General features: G+C 43.2%; 1 protein-coding gene across 1 annotated transcript in view; it reads right to left on the bottom strand.

Annotated features, from left to right (window-relative positions):
• Positions 1 to 19,160, bottom strand: part of LOC145409040 (uncharacterized) — a 144,224-nt gene that overhangs the window by 50,742 nt on the left and 74,322 nt on the right. The window contains exon 4 of the mRNA XM_080279599.1: positions 4,599 to 4,685. Coding sequence (XP_080135725.1) covers positions 4,599 to 4,685 — 87 coding nt within the window. The remainder of the gene's footprint in view (positions 1 to 4,598; positions 4,686 to 19,160) is intronic.

Below are 19,160 nucleotides of genomic sequence, written 5' to 3'. Positions count from 1 at the left end.
ATATATATGGATGGGGTGATGAGAAAAGTAAAAATACGAGCAATATAGAGGGGAATGGCGTTTGTAATGAATGGTGATGGATGGAATATCTCATATTTGTTGTATGCTAATGATGCAGTACTACTTGGAATAACCGAACAGGAACTTGGTAAACTAGTGCAGAGTTTTGCTGATGTCTGTGAGCGTCGTGCATTGAGAGTTAATGTAGAAGAGAGTAAAGTGATGGTTACTGAGAGAGAAGGTGACTCTCAGTATGATGTTACAGTGAATGAAGAGAGACTGGAATTGGTGAGAAAGGAAAATGTGCAAAAGAAGTGGAAAGTAGAGTGACACAAGGAAGGAAGGTAGCTGATGCAATGAAGGCTTTGATAAGAAACAGAGGCTTGAGTGTTGCTGCTGCACAAGGCTTACATGAAGGAGTGTTAGTGCCAACTTTAAAATATGGATGTGAGACTATGGTGTGGTATGAAAATGAAAAGTCAAGAGCAAGAGCAGTGGAGATGAGACTGCTGAGGAAAGTATGTGGAGTACAGAGAGTGGATAGGATACGAAATAATGCGATTCGTGAAAGATATAGATTGAGGAAGTTGTGGACACCAGAATCGAAGAGAATGTACTGAGATGGTACGGTCGTGTAGAGAGAGTGGATAACAATAGAGTGGTGAAAAAGGTATATCTGAGCGAATTTGAAGGAGGGAGGAGGCGAGGTAGGCCAAGAGGAAGGTGGAGGGATATGGTGAATGAGTGTGTGAGGAAGAGATTTGGAAATCGGTGAGGCTAGGGGACTGACAAGAGATCGAGCTGGCTGGATGAATATTGTGAGAAGTGCATGATTAGAGATTTGGCATCCCCTTTTAACGTGACAGGGTCCGGACTGACTCAACTGGATACGTTTATGTGAAGCTGCAGTACGTGGTGAATCTTTTTGGCGTATCAGATAACGCCAGGATTCCGTGGGCTTGAATGGTGAGTGAATGGAAGCGTGGCCTATTGGATTTGACAAATTTGGGCTGTCTGGACGTTGCTTTAGGGTGGGAAAGGAGATCCGGATAATAATGATGATGATGATAATGATTAGAACTCCACATTCTGTGGAGTTCTTTCTGACATTGTAGGTATTTTCTTTTGGGAGGAGGGAGGAATCAAGAAGGCTGCCATTCCAAGACCGTTCGAGATAGTCTTGAAATTTTCGGGAGTGATGTGTCTTGGTTACAGGTTTCTTTGGGCATTTTTTTTTTTTTCTTAGCACTAGCACCCTCTATGATTTTTTTGCTACTCTCCTGAAGAGCAAAAACTACTGAACCGATTGCTTTGTAAATGTTCCAATATGTAGTCGTCAACATATTTTAGTGCACACCATGGTATTGATACTGAGATCCAACAAATAATTTTTGAGATACTGAGGAAAATCAAAATGGCCACCTCATGCCTGAAAGTGCTCCATGCAAAAATATTTGGCCGAATTTGACCTCATTCGGCGGAAATGTAGTGGGTAATGAGTGAAAATTATTTGCATAGTATGAATGACCATGACCTTGATCTCAGCGTCATTGGTCAAAACCCGTAAAAAAATTCTGAGGCATACCAAAAGTCCCTTAATATTAGATCTTCAGTGATAAAAGTATTTTCATCTGGAATGTGAAGTTCCTTGAATATTGATTCAGCAATTTTAGAATTCGTTATTATTATTATTATTATTATCATCATTATATGTGGTAGGTGGGGGCGCTCACCATCAACTCACTCGATGTAGTGCTCTCTGGTGTCTGCCCTTTCCTCTCCATCCTTCTTTCCTTCCATTCTCTTCTGTCTTTCCTTCATTCTTTCCTTGTCCTTCTGCCTGTGGGTGACTTTACACTCCCTCTTTTGTTTCTTTCCTTCATTCTTTCCTCTTCCTTCAGCCTGTGGGTGACTCTACACTGAGTGACAAGCCAAATGGTTTCCTGTACACCAGAAAAGCTTTTACTACGCTGGGTGGTAACCATATAACCAGATTTTGGCGCCTGGTGGTTTTAGTGGGTACTTATTGCGCTCCAATCGGATTGAGCCGGTGAAGGTTTATATCCAAGGGGTGGTTGGGGTTGATTGCTCATGAGTGAGGCTGGTCACTCTCATCTTAGATGTCGGGACCAACTGCCTAGTCCCGGGCTCCTACGCTTCTCATGGGGCAATGTAGGATTGGATGATGGATGGATGGATTATTATTATTATTATTATTATTATTATTATTATTATGATCGATGATGTTGTTCTCCAGTTGTCACCTGTGGTGACAATAATAGTCTGATGAGGCTAGTTGCAATGTCTTGGTTACAGTAACCTCCATTCTGACACTGCTACTCATATGTTTTTCAGCTCCTCTCATGATCGCCCCTGTGCGTGTGCATGGGGGGGGGGGGGAAGAGGACATAGTCTGGGCTTAGACTGTGGTGTGCTGTATTCCAGATCACACATTTAGCAAGTATGGTTGTATTTTATACAACCGGTTACCCGATGGATTTGTTATACAGTACAATAGAACATATAAAACACGTTATTACACTGATTGGTGCCGAATGTAGGTTGTGTTGCTGTAATACCTGATGTTTTGCACCCACCATCGCTGCCTCGCTAATAATCCCTATACCCTCCTCGCACATTTTGTCTCAGCAAAAACAGCGTTACGTGTAGTATCTGTAAACAGGCACGTGCACAGGTAGTCCCCAGTTGATGCATCACAGTCTGAGACAATGTGACAAAGCACTACGTAGCCAAGTCCACTCACTTCGTAACCACTCCCTAACCTTTTGATGCTGGCCTCTGTGAATCACAGCGAGATCACTGAATTGTACAAAAACTTGTCTGCCATTTCCCAGAGGGCTGCTTCTATAACAAACACTTTTCCATCTTAGTTACCATGCAGAGAGGTTCAAATGTATTTTTAACACTGCAGGAACTATGCATAATTTGGATTCCAAAAGCTCATTCATGAAAAATCTGGTTATTTCTTTTTGGATACTGAGAATACTGTGATGAACCGTGTAAAAGATGTCAGATGGCAAATTTTTCATTATAATCATTCTGATTTTTCTGCTAAGGATAGGGCATGGTAAGATCTTGAAAATATTGTAAAGAAAACATATAAAAGGAAGAACCGTTAACGGCATACCCAGTGAACTGGGCCGGAGTCTCATCATTCACACACCAAGTCCCCAGAATCCAGGCTTTACAGCACAGACTCGTGCAGGCTACTTATTATTTTGTATGTTTTATTTATTTATTTTTTCTTTACTGACGTACTTCACATTAACAGAGTCAATCCGTCGACTAGTAAATTAAGAAAGGAATGTCAAATCCCTATCATATGTCTTCGTTTTGCAGTACATACTTCATTCGGTCCCCTACCAGTTCCCTAGGCCCTAGCTGTATCAGCTTCCACACCTTACGTTCTTATATGCCATTTATCTTACCCATCCGCTTTCTTGACCTACCATGCCTACTTCCATCTTCAAACTCACTCACATATACTCTTTTCAGTCATTTGTCTGCACTCATTTTCTATATGGCCGTATTACTGAAACACACTCTCATCACTATGTTTAGTATACTGCACTCTGTTATCAACAAACACATTTATTTCTCATCTTTCACGAATCACGTTATTTCTTATCCCATTCACTACACTCACTCAGGTTACCTTAATCAATAATTCATTTTCCACCATTTCAATACTTTCACTCTCATACCATACCAAGTTTTCACACCTCTGTATGAATGAGGTACTAAAACACTTTCACGACAATATAGCCTACCACAATAAATGGTCAAGTGCAAGTGTTTGCGGAAAAACAGGTAACAGCAATGGTAGTAGCCTACCTATATGAGCACATTATTATTATATAGTAAAAGGTAGGCTTTGTTTTAGTTCCCACCACATACAACGTCCCCATTTTATTATCTGAGAGTAAGCCCTCATGAAAATCTGTGCACGTTTCCAACTGCAGTGCATATAATTATCAATCAGACGGGTTTATTGTATCAGTTGCCCTGTTAGTAACTGCGTCATACAGCACATCATCAGTGACGCAACTGAATCGCTGCCAACCCTTGTAGAGACGACCTATAAAATACTCGGCTCGTATCCAGTATATAGACCACACAGCCTTATCACAACTGGCACCGTCCATCAACATTAACGACCACTGATCCACTATGTAGTCTTGATTATAACACTATGTAGTCATATAATAAAAGTGATTCATCTAATGTGCACTGTGTAAGGTTATGGTATTTGCATGACGTTGAAAAAATAACTAATGCTTCCAATGTAATTTATTTTACACCAAAATAATTATCAGCAACCGCTTATCCTTTCATTTATATACAGCGTTACAAACGCCAGCCCCCTCAGTACCAACCAACCATACTGGGCGAGTTGGCAGATGCCTCAATGGGCTTGGGAAAGTGTACCGTTATACCAGAAGCCCAATGTACCACATACTTTAATATTCACGCAGGTTGCATTGTGAAGTGTCTGTCAGAAAAATGAGTGATGATAGAACAACAAACAAGCAATCTTCTAAAAGGCATAAACTTAAGAATGTTTTATAACATCGTACCTGGAAACTGTTATCACCAACTGTGCATCAAAGAGAGAGTCGATGTTGAGAAGGGAGTTGCCACGTACTGCTAGTTCTACCTCCCACCTAAGAGAAAGGGAGGGAGAGAGGAATTTTCTTTCAAATTATTGCCACGCATGTAACACCTTCCACATGCTTTAAGGAAGTTAACTCTAAGTACAGTTATTTCATACTGCTTATTCTGTATTTTCCCTTTGATTTAATCACTTATTCATGTAGTTGCAATATATTCAAAGTATAGGCACTCATACGGTTTTGATCCATTTATAACCGTACGTGGTGGAAGGGCTGGGAGTTAGGCAAGGAGTGTATATATATATATATATATATATATATATATATATATATATATATATATATATATATATATATATATATAAAGGGGGATTTACTAGTTAAGCAGTACTGGAATGTTCTCAATATTTCTCATATTTTTTTCAGTTATGTGTGAGAGTTGCCACTTAGCCTGCTATTTGTGAGTGGAATTACAGTATTTTGTAGAGTTGTACATTAATTTTTGTGCTCTTTTTCTCTATAATGTTTAATTTATGTGATTGTTAACTTATGTAATTTCATCTCAGTTTATATGCTAAATAATTTAGAGTGTTATGCAAGGCTAGAAGAGTCTAAGGGAATCAGCTTCTTTTCAGTTCAGTTTGAGTTTGCAGTGTCTGTTCAGCATCAGTGCAGTTAGTGAAGATTGTATACCTCCAGTACTTGTGAAAACAATGAAGCGTAGTTGGCAAGCATTTTTTTTTTTTTTTTTTAATGCGAGGAAGAAGGAACCAAAGGCTAGGAGCTAACATTTCTTTCAAGAAAAAAAAATACAAATTCAAGATCCATTCATTTCGAGATGCCTGGACACACTGCGTTTGAAAGACTGGAGGTCATACGAAGAAGGAAAAACAGACAGAGGGAGACAGTTCCAGAGCTGACCTGTTGCATAAATGAAGGACTGGGAGTAACGGTTAACTCTTGCATTTGAGAGTTGGAGAGAAAAGGGATGAAAGTTTGTTGCTAGAAGGGTGCTACGCACCCACTGTAGAGGTGGAGGGCTGCAAGCAGACAGTTCAGAGGAGTAGTGACCATTGAAGTAATGATAGAAAATAAAGAGGCAACAGTGTGGTAAAGAGACTGAGGTTGAAGGGAGCCAGTAAGAGGAGGAAAGTTGATGAGATGAAAAGCCTTTGACTCCACCCTTCTGAGAAGAGCTGTATGTGGGGAGCCTTCCCACACAAGAGTGTTGTACTCTAAACAGAGGCGAATAAAACCCGTGTATAAATTCAACAACTGTGCAGGGGTAATGAAGGCATGGAGTCGGCTTAGCACACCTAATCTCTTGGAAGCAGATTTTACAAGAGATGCAATTTATCTTTCTAAGATAAGTTCCGAGTGAATGAAACCCCAAGCATGTTCAAGGATGATGCAGGATTGAGCTGGCTATTATTAAACATTAGTGGGAACCCCTGTGGAAGATTTAATCGGGTTGATAGGTGTAAAAACTGAGTCTTTGATGCATAAAAGACAACAAGATTATTTTTACCCTAGTTAGGGATACGAGCCAAGTCAGACAGGTGTGCCATAGCCTCATCCCTTGTTTGTTGAAGTAACTGCTGAGATGGACATTGCTGAAACCGAATGGAAAGGTGAAGGCATCAGTGTACGAGTGGATAGGGTTAGACGTACAGCATAGAAGATCACTGATGAATAAAAGGAAGAGAGTTGGTGATAGGACAGAGCCCTGAGGAACACCACTGTTGATTGATCTAGGAAAAGAACAATGGCTGTCTACAACAGTGGCTGTAGAGCAACCAGAAAGGAAGCTGTAGATGAAGGCACAGAGATGTAATTATTTTATAAGTGTAATTATGTAATAAGTTTAATTATTTGGTGAATAAAGACCACGAACTTAAGAAGCCAGTGTTTGTTTACAACACTTGAGGCAATCTTGTTGCACACCGAAAGGCTGACCACAGGAAGAACAAGTCACTGTGCAATGTCCTTCCTATAATGAACTTCTGCTGTTGGAACCTGTAACAGTGTGGGACTGGGGTGTATCAATGGTGTCAGGAGTGTGGATCATTAGAAAAGTGCTGCAGTGAGTCAAACCTAAGACATGGAGGCAGAAGATGTACAGACAAGAGGCCAAGCTAGGCATGAGGAGGCATGTCTGGCAGCAATTGTGAAGCTATTAAAAGCACAAAATGTACATATGGATGGAAAGCTGATGACAGGGAGTGCTGGAGCTCCCGTTTCATCAGCCCTCAGGACTAGTTCCTGACCATCCCTCTTTGTTGAACTTTTTCAATGTCTCAGTTACACAGAAAGTGGGCCAGCATGCTCTCCAATACAGATTTCTCTTTCTACACCAGACTACATACACAGTACACACTACACTTCCTTTTCGAAAATTCAACAAAATTAATGTCGTCTCAACACTCAGCCTCGGAGTCCCCAGGGGTGGGACCATAAATGCCCCAACCTTCCGCCGCTCTCCCAGTGACGACTTGAGCTCCATGGAACCACTGTCTGACTCACTTCTTCTTCATTTCTGCAACATTCACGGCCTTTCCTCTAACTTTTGCTCTGTTGAGCACCACCTCTCCTCCTCTAAACCTCACCTTCTCTTTCTAACTGAGACTCAGCTGTCTGAGGCGCTTGGGGCGCTTGGTTTCTGTCCACAAAAACAGTCCAGGATATGTAAAACCGAAAAATTATGTGCCAATTGCCAAGTAAACAGAGAAGGTCGCCGAAGAAGATCTTTTGACGAATATGCAACTTACATGTAGAAGATATTTGTGCTGAACTGGGTCAATATGTCGTTAATATTAGCCACCTGTACAAAAATTTTATGTACATAATACTAATTTCATTATATTTATCATTTATGTGTCCTTGCTGGCCAATCTCACTTTCCCCAATCTACACCAAGACTGCTCCCGACCACGCTTGAGTGAGATACGAAGACGGTCTTGTTTTCAATGACAGACGCTTGGGCCAGCTTCGTATCACTTTGGCTGACAAAAACAGGGTAGCTTGGTTTCACCGAAGATAGCTTTGAATCCGATCCTCAGCTTGGACAACAAAAACACGGCTTAAATATATCTGTGCTATTTACTTATCCCCTAATTCTACTGACAATCAAAAATTCTTTGACTATCTTACTTCTACGATGAAACACATTCTATCCATTTCTCCTTTCTCTGAAATCTCCATTTTAGGAGATTTCAATATTCACCACCAACTTTGGCTCTCCTCTCCTTTCACTGATCCACCTGGTGAACAAGCCTACATCTTTTCTATCCTTAATGACCTAGAGCAGCTTGTACAGCACTCTAGTATCCCAGATCACCTTGGAGAGAACTCCAACATACTTGACCTCTTCCTTACAACTAATCCTTCTGCTTACACTGTTAATCTTTTCTCTCCATTGGGCTCCTCCGATCACAACCTTATCACCTTAACCTGTCCTATCACTCTGGTACGGCCTGTGGACCCTCCAGGGAAACATCGTCTGTAGAATTTTGGAGCCAAGGATTGGGAGGCACTCAGGCAGTAATTCTTTGATTTTCCTTGGAATGATTATTGCTTCCATGGCCGGGAGCCATCTGAGTGTGCCATACGCATTATGGAGGTTATTTGCTCGGGCATAGAAGCATACATTCCTTTCTTGTATCCTTTGTCTAACGCAAGAAAGCCTTGGTTTAATCACACTTGTTCTAATGCTGTCCGCAACAAGGAGAGGGCCTACAAAAGGTATCGGAGCCACCCCTGAATCACATCATCTTTACGTTTCTGCCCGGAATCGTGCTAAGTCTGTTCTTCGCTCTGCTAAAAATAATTTCATCCGTACTAAATGCTCTCAACTCTCCATCTCGAATTCTCTCTGCTCCTTCTAGCACCTTGCCAAAATCCTTTCTAACAACGTTACTTCATCATCCTTCCCTCCTCTTTTCTACTCTGATGGTTCTGTAGCTATTTCATTTACTGATAAAGCAGATTTCTTCACACAGACTTTCTCCTCCAATTCCACCTTAGATGATTCTGGTGCTGTTCCTCCATCACTTCCTCCCCTATGACTTCCTCATGGCTGACATTAAAATTTTTTCAGCTGATGTATTTTCTGCCATCACTGGCCTTAATACTAACAAGGCATATGGGCCTGATGGAGCCCCTCCTGTTGTTCGCAAGAACTGTGCTTCTGTGCTTACACCCTGCCTAGGCAAACTCTTTTGCCTTTATCTGTCAACTTGTACCTTTCCTTCTTGCTGGAAGTTTGCCCTCATTCAGCCAGTCCCAAAGAAGGGTGACCATTCCCGACCCTCCAGCTATCGTCCAATTGCTTTAACGTCCTGTATTACAAAAGTTTTTGAGTCAATTCTGAATAGAAAAATTTTAAAGCATCTTTCCTATCACAACCTTCTTTCAGATCGTCAGTACGGGTTCTGTCAGGGACGCTCCACTGGCGATCTTCTCACCTACCTTTCAGACTCCTGGTCATCCTCCTTTCGGGACTTTAGCGAAAGCTTTGCCATTGCATTTACCATCTCAAACGCTTTCGATCGAGTCTGGCATAAATCTTTAATTTCCAAACTGCCCTCTTACGGTCTCTATCCTTCTATCTGTGCCTTCATCACTAGCTTCCTTTCTGGTCATTCTATAGCTGGTGTTGTAGACGGCCACCATTCTTCTCCTAGATATATCAACGGTGGTGTTCCTCAGGGCTCTGTCCTATCACCAACTCCCCTCCTTTTATTCATCAATGACCTTCTAAGCTGTACATCTAACGCTATTCACTCATACACTGATGACTCCACCCTTCACCTTTCCATTCGGTTCCTGTAACGTCCATCTCAGCAGTTACTTCAACAAACAAGGGATGAGGCTATGGCACACCTATTGTCTGACTTGGCTCGTAACTCTGATTGGGGTAAAAGTAATCTTTTTGTTTTTAATGCATCTAAGACTCAGTTCTTACACCTATGAACTCGACAAAATCTTCCACAGGTATACCCACTAATGTTTAATAATATTCAGCTTAATCCTACATCATCCTTGAACATGCTTGGGGTTTCATTTACTCGGGACTTATCTTGGAAAGATCATATGACATCTCTTGTAAAATCTGCTTCCAAAAGATTAAGTGTCCTAAGCCGATTCCGTTCTTTCTTTACCCCTGCACAATTGTTGACTCTATACAAGGGTTTTATCTGCCCCTGTGTGGAGTACAACTCTCATGTGTGGGGAGGCTCCCCACATACAGCTCTGCTCAATAGGGTAGAGTCAAAGGATTTTTGTCTCATTAACTCTCCTCCTCTTACTGACTCCCTTCAACCTCTGTCTCTTTGCCGCACTGTTGCATCTTTATCTCTTTTTTTTTTATGCTGCTTTAATGGTCACTGTTTCTCTGAACTGTCTGCATGCATTCCTCCACCTTTATGACAGGCACATAGCACCCGTCTAGCAGCAAACTCCCATCCCTGTTCTGTCCAGCTCTCTAATGCAAGAGTTTCCGTTACTCCCAGTCCTTCATTTATGCAACAGGTCAACTCTGGAACTGTCTCCCTCTGTCTGTATTTCCTGCTCCCTATGATCTCCAGTCTTTCTAGCGCAGTGTGTCCAGGCATCTCGAAATGAGTGGATCTTGAATTTGGCTCTCTATTGTATTTTGTTTTTTTCTTGGAGGGAACTGTTATTGCGGCCTCATGGCCTTTGGTTCCTTCTTCCTCGCATTAAAAAAAAAAAAGCTACAAGCACAGAATGAAGGACAAAAAGAACTGAAAGAACAATTACATGCCCAAAATGAAGAACAGAAAGAGCTCAGGAACGAAATTGATTGAACAATTATTACAAGCACAAAGTGAACAAGTAGAGTCATTCCAGGAGCAACAAAGGGAGTTACAACTGAGGATGTAAGGATAACTAGATGCTTTCTTGGGGGAAATGAAGGAAGAACCACAACAGTTGAAGGAGGAAGTATATGCTGAGCGACAGCAGCGGAAGTGTGAGGTAAGCAATAACGTGATGGAGTGCAGACAGCATTTGGACGATCAGTTGAAGGTAATTAGTGAGAGAATTGGGGCTGTAGAGAAATCTTGCACTGCTGAGCCTGATATTAATGTACAGAAAACATATGAAAAAAATGGACAGTGTATGGTTAATCTTGATGAATCCCAAGAATCTAAAGGTTGTATTACAGGGTTGAATAATCAGAATGTAGGAGTTTTTAAGTCCTGGGCTTAATTATGATGCCCCAGGTTTTAGGCCTCAAACCTGTGAAGTGCATGGATATAACGGGGCTCCAGATAAAAAGAAACCTCAGGAATTCAATGGCAAAGTCACTTGGGAAGCTTACTGACTGCAGTTTGGGTTACTTGCAGATCAGAATGGTTGGGCAGAGGGCAGCATAGCTTGCTCCTAGCCTCCAGGGTGCAGCAATGGAAATTCTGGGCCAGATGTCAGCAGAGAAGAGAAACAGTTATCAGTCCCTAGTAAAAATACTGTAATGCAGATATGGGACCATGTACCAGACTGAGGTTTACAGAGCAAGATTCTGGAGCCATGTACAGGCCCGAGGCATATCCCTACAGCAGCTTGTTCATAACGTGGAGAATATGGCATACAAGGCGTACCCTGGAGCAGCACCTAACCTGTTGGTTATTCTTCTGAGATACCAGTTCATTAATGCTCCTGATAATGCAGAGTTGAAAGTGCAAGTGAAGCAGGCACAACCAAGAAGCATGCAAGAAGCAGGCACAATCAAGAAGCACGCAAGAAGCAGGCACAACCAAGAAGCACACAAGAAGCATTAGCAAGGGCTCTGGAATTTGAGTCATACATTAGGTCCAGTACATCCACTTTTCAGGAAGGTCATAGTGCAGGATTCAAGGCAAGAAAAGGGCAGGTACGTGAAGTGGAAAAATTTGAATTGTGAGAAGTCAGGACATCGGAAGGTGGACTGCTACGAGTGGAAGAGAGAACAGGAGAAGATCAGAGGAGGTTGCTGGTTCTGCGAGAAGCCAGGGCACAAGAAGGAGTGTTGTTACAAATGGAAGAAGGAGAAGAACATAACAGTGCAAGGAAACCCACGATTGCAACAAACGGGTGTTGGACATATGGTAAGCTGGTACACTTAAGCTATGATTGTCCAAATGAGGTGGATGGCAAAGAGAAGGCTGCAGTAGACGAGAAGGATGAGGGTAATCTAGTAGAGGCTTGTGAAAGAAACAACAACCAGCCCCGCCACTGAGGAAACACAAGAGAACCTTGATTGTGTGTAAGAAGATGGAAGAACAGACAGCAAGCAATGTAATAAAAAATATACCGGCAGTAGCAAGAAGTGCAGCCTTACTGTGGTGAGAGGTCCACAATCAGTTGAAGAAAACCTGAAGAGGATGCAGATGGGGGATGCAGATTTACAACCAGTGCTAGAGTGGCTGCAGCGAAGTACAGTGTGATCATCTTTGGAAGAGGTTTCCAGCTTCAGCCCTGCGACCAAGAGCTACTGGAGTCAGTGGGGCCTTTTTTGTTTGAATTACTGACTACTGGAGTGTCAGTAAGAGGCACCCAATGGCCTCAGCAAGTATTGGCAACTGGTGGTTCCGAAGAAAATGAGATTTGGGATCATGGATGAGTCCCATAACAAGATCACTAGTGGGCACCTGGGAGTGAAGAAATTTCTGAGTCGGTTGTGACAGAGGTTCTACTGGACTAACATGCGTCAGGATGTTGAAGAGTGATGCCGGGCCTGTGATAGATGCTGTGCCAACATAGGACCAAAAAAACATAGTTGTGCCCCTCTTCAGCTGTACCAGATGGGTGCACCAATGGAAAGAGTCACAGTGAATATTGCTGGACCTCTGCCACTCACTGAAATAGAAAACCAATATATGTGTCGCCATAGACCACTTCACAAAGTGGCCAGAAGCCTATGTAATCCCCAATCAAGAGGCTGCAACTGTTACTCAGGGGTTGGTTGGAAAAATTTTCCGTTGTTTTGGGATGCCACAGGAGCTACATGCAAACCAGGTAGAAGTTCCAAGTCTGCTGTATTCCGTGAGTGCTGCAAGTTATTGGGGATCAAGATGACCCAGCCGACCCCACTAAGGACACAGTCAGATGGGATGGTGGAGAAATTCAGCTGGACCCTGGGACAAGAACTTGCCAAGTATTGTGTGGAGGGACAAATGGAATGGGACCAGATTTTACCTGCGTTGCTGATGGCACATCAGTCTGCATCCCACGAGTCTACTGGCTACACTTCTGCGAAACTGATGCTGGGCAACGAGTTACATTTACCCATTGACTTGTTAAGGAGAAGACCGGCTTAACCTTAACCCCTGCACGCCGGAGGTTTTCCAATGTCGCCCACTACTCCCTATGGGAGATTTGTGATTTTGGAAATAATACCCCAACTTCAAATCCTAATATCTGCCAAACTATAATAGCTAGAGAAAACATTAAAGATATATACTCAAATGAAAGTATCCCGAGGTCTCCAGGTGATCCCGTTGATGAGTAAGGATAGGTTAAAGATGACCGGTTTTCCGTGTTTTGGTGGGCTGTTTCCGTGCATGCGCCACTGCCAGTGACCTCGGACTTACTGGCTAACGTTGGCAGCGCTCACCAGAATGGTGATTGTAAAACTGCCTGGACTTCCTTCCAGAGACCCAGAATTTTCCACTCAGTCTTTGACTTTTTCCTACTAACCATCATAATGATGAGTCATCACCCTGTTCATGTGGCTCCCCATAGGGTTTTCCGCCCGTTTCATAGTGCCCCTATGCCCTGTAGGTGTGTGGGAAAAGAACAGCTCTTCGATTTTCTGTACTCGCTTCTTGGATCAATAATAATAATTTTCCTCTACTACGGCACGTTTATTTGCATTTGACATCACAATTACGGGTAATTGCACTTTGAAAAGTAAATGCTCTGGCTGTTTCATGCAGTATGGCTGAGATTAAGGTAACTATTTTTACAAAAATTGTGACTTTTTTTTACTACTCAGAGGCATCATAAAAATTTTGCTAATGTTATACACAACTTACATTTTATTTACTTCACATTACAAATACTAGTGGAGAAGGGAGAAAAAGTGAGCAGATGGAGAGAATACTTTAAGGAATTGTTGAACATTCAGGATTTTTTTTTTTTTATGCGAGGAAGAAGGAACCAAAGGCCATGAGCCCGCAGTAACAGTTCCCTTCAAGAGAAAAACAAAATACAATATAGAGCCAAATTCAAGATCCGATCATTTTGAGATGCCTGGACACACTGCGTTTGAAAGACTGGAGATCATAGGCAGCAGGAAATACAGACAGAGGGAGACAGTTCCAGAGCTGACCTGTTGCATAAATGAAAGACTGGGAGTAACGGTTAACTCTTGCATTAGAGAGTTGGACAGAAAAAGGATGAGAGTTTGCTGCCAGACGGGTGCTACGTGCCCGTCGTAGAGGTGGAGGAATGCAAGCAGACAGTTCAGAGGAGCAGTGACCATTAAAGTAGCGATAGAAAAGAGATAAAGATGCAACAGTGCGGCGAAAAGACAGAGGTTGAAGGGAGTCAGTAAGAGGAGGAGAGTTAATGAGATGAAAAGCCTTTGACTCCACCCTATTGAGAAGAGCTGTATGAGGGGAGCCTCCCCACACATGAGAGTTGTACTCCACACAGGGGCAGATAAAACCCCTGAATAGAGTCAACAATTGCGCAGGGGTAAAGAAAGAGCGGAGTCGGCTTAGCACACCCAATCTCTTGGAAGCAGATTTTACAAGAGATGTAATATGATCTTTCCAAGATAAGTCCCGAGTAAATGAAACCCCAAGCATGTTCAAGGATGATGCAGGATTAAGCTGAATATTATGAAACATTAGTGGGTATACCTGTGGAAGATTTTGTCGGGTTGAAAGGTTTAAGAACTGAGTCTTAGATGCATTAAAGACAACCATATTATTTTTACCCCAGTCAGAGATACGAGCCAAGTCAGATTATTAGGTGTGCCATAGCCTCATCCCTTGTTTGTTGAAGTAACTGTTAAGATGGGCGTTGCGGGAACCGAATGGAAAGGTGAAGGGTGGAGTCATCAGTGTATGAGTGGATAGGGTTAGATGTACAGCTTAGAAGATCATTGATGAATAAAAGGAAGAGAGTTGGTGATAGGACAGAGCCCTGAGGAACACCACTGTCGATAGATCTAGGAGAAGAACGATGGCCGTCTACAACAGCGGCTATACAACGACCAGAAAGGAAGCTAGCGATGAAGGCACAGATAGAAGGATAGAAACCGTAGGAGGGCTGTTTGGAAATTAAAGATTTATGCCAGACTCGATCGAAAGCCTTTGAGATGTCAAGTGCATTGGCAAAGCTTTCGCCAAAGTCCCGAAAGGAGGATGACCAGGAGTCTAAAAGGTAGGTAAGAAGATCGTCAGTGGAGCGTCCCTGACGGAACCCATACTGACGATCTGAAAGAAGGTTGTGATAGGAAAGATGCCTTAAAATTTTTCTATTAAGAATTGACTCAAAAACTTTTGAAATACAGGACGTTAAAGCAATTGGACGATAGTTGGAGGGTTGGGAGTGGTCACCCTTCTTTGGGACTGGCTGAATGAGAGCAAACTTCCAGCAAGAAGGAAAGGTACAAGTTGACAGAGAAAGACGAAAGAGTTTACCTAGGCAGGGTGTAAGCACAGAAGCACAGTTCTTGAGAACAACAGGAGGGACCCCATCAGGCCCATATGCCTTGTTAGTACTGAGGCCAGTGATGGCAGAAAATACATCAACTGAAGAAATTTTAATGTCAGCCATGAGGAAGTCAGAGGGGGGAAGTGATGGAGGAACAGCACCAGAATCATCTAAGGTAGAATTGGAGGAGAAAGTCTGTGCGAAGAGATCTGCTTTATCAGTAGAAGAAATAGCTACAGAACCATCAGAGTAGAAAAGAGGAGGGAAGGATGATGAGGTAAAGTTGTTAGAAAGATTTTTGGCAAGATGCCAGAAGGAGCGGGAAGAATTCGAGTTGGAGAGTTGAGAGCATTTAGTATGGATGAAATTATTTTTAGTAGAGCAAAGAACAGACGTAGCACGATTCCGGGCAGAAACGTAAAGATGATGTGATTCAGGGGTGGGTTGGCTCCGGTACCTTTTGTAGGCCCTCTCCTTGTTGCGGACAGCATTAGAACAAGTGTGATTAAACCAAGGCTTTCTTGCGTTAGTCAAAGGATATGAGAAAGGAATGTATGCTTCCATGCCCGAGAGAATAACCTCCGTAATGCGCAAGGCACACTCAGATGGCTCACGGCCATGGAAGCAATAATCATTCCAGGGAAAATCAAAGAAGTACTGCCTGAGGGCCTCCCAGTCTGCGGCTCCAAAATGCCACAGACGACGTTTCCCTGGAGGGTCCACAGGCCGTACCGGAGTGATAGAACAGGTTAAGATAATAAGGTTGTGATCGGAGGAGCCCAACGGAGAGAAAAGATTAAGAGAGTAAGCAGAAGGATTAGTTGCGAGGAAGAGGTCAAGTATGTTGGAGCTCTCTCCAAGGCAGTCAGGGATACGGGTATGGTGCTGTACAAGCTGCTCTAGGTCATTAAGGATAGAAAAGATGTAGGCTTGTTCACCAGGTGGATCCGTGAAAGGAGAGGAGAGCCAAAGGTGGTGGTGAACATTGAAATCTCCAAGAATGGAGATTTCAGAGAAAGGAGAAATGGATAGAATGTGTTCCATCGTAGAAGTAAGATAGTTGAAGAATTTTTGATAGTCAGTAGAATTAGGGGATAAGTAAACAGCACAGATATATTTAGTCAGAGAATGACAGGAAAGCCGAAGCCAGAGTGTGGAGAATTCAGAAGAATGAAGTTCAGGAACACGAGAGCAAGATAAGTCGTTGTGTATATATACACAACAGCCACCTTTGGCTTTGAAATGAGTATAGAGAAAGTAGGAGGATACAGAAAAGGGTTTGCTGTCAGTTGCCTCAGACAGCTGAGTCTCTGTTAGAAAAAGAAGGTGAGGTTTAGAGGAGGAGAGGTGGTGCTCAACAGAGCGAAAGTTAGAGGAAAGGCCGCGAATGTTGCAGAAATGAAGAAGAAGAGAGTCAGACAGTGGTTCCAGGCACCTTGAGTCGTCACTGGGAGAGGGGCAGATGATGGGGGCATTTATGTTCCCCCCCCCCCGGGGACTCCGAGGCTGGGTGAATTGACGCCATTTTTGTTGAATTTAGAATAGGAAGTGTAGTGTGTACTGTACATGTAGTTTGGTGAAGATAGTTAGAGAAATTTGTACTGGAGAGCATGCTGGCCTACTCTCTGTGTAACTGAGACACTGAAAAAGTTCAGCAAAGGGGGATGGTCAGGAACTAGTCCTGAGGGCTGATGAAACGGGAGCTCCAGCACTCCCTGTCATCAGCTTTCCATGCACCTCTGGAGTACTGCCCTGCTCGACTGGTGCTACAGTATAAGTGTCTGGGGAATGGCTGGGAAAAGGAGGGAGGTGAGAAGACAGGAGGAAATCAGTAGGATAGAAGTTGTGGAAGCAATGAAGAAAGTTAAATTGGGGAAAGCCCCAGGAATTGATGGAGTATGTGGTGAAATGCTGAAGCATGGTGGAGAGATAGTAGTAGAATGGATGTGGAAGTTGTGCAGATTGGCCTGGGAGGAAGGTAGAGTCCCGGAGGATTGGAAGTCAGTTATAATTATTCCCTTGTACAAAGGAAAAGGGGAAAAAGAAGTGTGTGGTAATCATAGGGGCATTTGTCTTCTTAGTATAATAGGAAAAGTTATGGTAGGATACTTATTGACAGAGTTAGAGAAAGAACAGAGGAGTTAGTTGGAGAAGAACAGGGAGGCTTTAGGAAGGGAAGAGGTTGTGTAGATCAGATATTCATTCTCAGATCTTTAGTGGAAAAGTTTCTAGAGAAGGGAAAGAAGTTGTATGCGGCTTTCATGGATTTGGAGAAAGCATATGACAGGGTGGATAGACAAGGATTGTGGAAAGTATTAAGAATATATGGAGTAGATGGGAAGTTGTTGAATGCTGTGAAGAGTATGTATGATGGTGTTAAGGCTGCAGTGCGTGTGGATGGTGAACTAAGTGAATTTTTCTCTTTGAAAGTTGGGTTGAAACAGTGATGTGTCATGTCTCCATGGTTGTTCAATCTGTACATGGATGGGGTAATAAAAGAGGTATAAGATAGGGTAGTGGATGTTGGAGTGTCCCTCGTGAGAGAGGATATTGTTGGGAAACTCCCTGTACTGTTGTTTGCAGTTGATACTGTGTTGTTGAGTGATGACGAAGGGGAACTGCAAGGCTAGGTGGATGAGTTTGGGAGAGTGTGTAAGAAACGGAATCTAAATGTGAATGTAGGGAAGAGTAAAGTGATGGTCTTTGAGAGAGGTGAAGTCAGTGAATGTACAGCGAGGTTGGATGGTGAGGAATTGGAAAATGTGAGTACGTTTAAGTACTTGGGTAGTATGATGAGTAAGGATGGAGGTTTGGAGGGTGAAGTGCTTGAATGAGTACAGCAGGGAAGAAAGGTTGCTGGTTCTTTGAAAGCAGTGATAAGAAACAGGGAAGTGAGCATGGATGTGAAAAAGTTACTATATGACAGTATTGTGATACCAACTCTAACGTATGGAAGTGAAGTTTGGATGTTGTTGGAAGGACACAAGTCAAGAGTGAGTGTAGTGGAAATGAGTTATTTAAGAGGAGCGTGTGGAGTCACATGGAGAGACGGGCTGACGAATGAGGATATAAAGGAGCATTGTGGTGTGGATGTGGATGTGATAGGAAGCGTTATGAGGAACACACTGAGGTGGTTTGGCCATGTGGAGAGGATGGAGGGTGAAAGACTGACGAAGAGAGTGTATGTGAGTGAGGTGGAGGGAGGAAGAGGGAGGGGGAGACCGAGGATGAGATGGAGGGATGGGGTGAAGAGGTATATGAGAGAGGGGGGTGTGAGTTGGGAGCAGGACAGCGAAATGGCGGGGGACAGGGCGACGTGGAGGCGATTTGTTTGTGGCCATCCCAAACGGGATTGAGGCGTCTGGCAATATATAGATAGACAGAGACAAATACGCTTTTTCTCACATATTCACCATTATCTTCTGAGTAATGATGGGAAAAAATTAGTTATAGCCAACCAGGTTATTTTCTTTCTCACCCATGCACTCCTGGTTTTCTTTCTTGTAGCAGGTAGGGTTACTTAAGGTATTTCCAATCACTGTTCCACAGATAACCATACACAGTAAGACTTATTGCATTGCACTTGTCAAACTTATTATAAAACTGAAATGCGTGGGTTTGACCGCATCGATTCTCCGGAATATTCCGGAGAATACCGCAGTCTCCCCGACATCAAGGCGGACCAGGAGCAGTGGAGTCTGCCCTCAGAAATGCCGACACCCCCACTCGGGTTCCCCGGGGTAGCCGCCGCCAGCCACCACCACTTCGGGCAACAGCGGCGTACGTCAGCCCGGGCCGTGCGCCCTTGTGAGACGCAACCACCGCGCCGCCGCCACTGTAGGAAAAAGACACTACCTTCGCGTG

Source organism: Coenobita brevimanus, chromosome 79 (genome assembly GCF_032717465.1).
Source record: "Coenobita brevimanus isolate Jiangsu-jjx chromosome 79, ASM3271746v2, whole genome shotgun sequence".
NCBI classification, from domain to species: domain Eukaryota; kingdom Metazoa; phylum Arthropoda; class Malacostraca; order Decapoda; family Coenobitidae; genus Coenobita; species Coenobita brevimanus.
The sequence above is the reverse complement of the archived record's forward strand: the minus strand, read 5'-3'. Positions and strand labels throughout refer to the sequence as shown.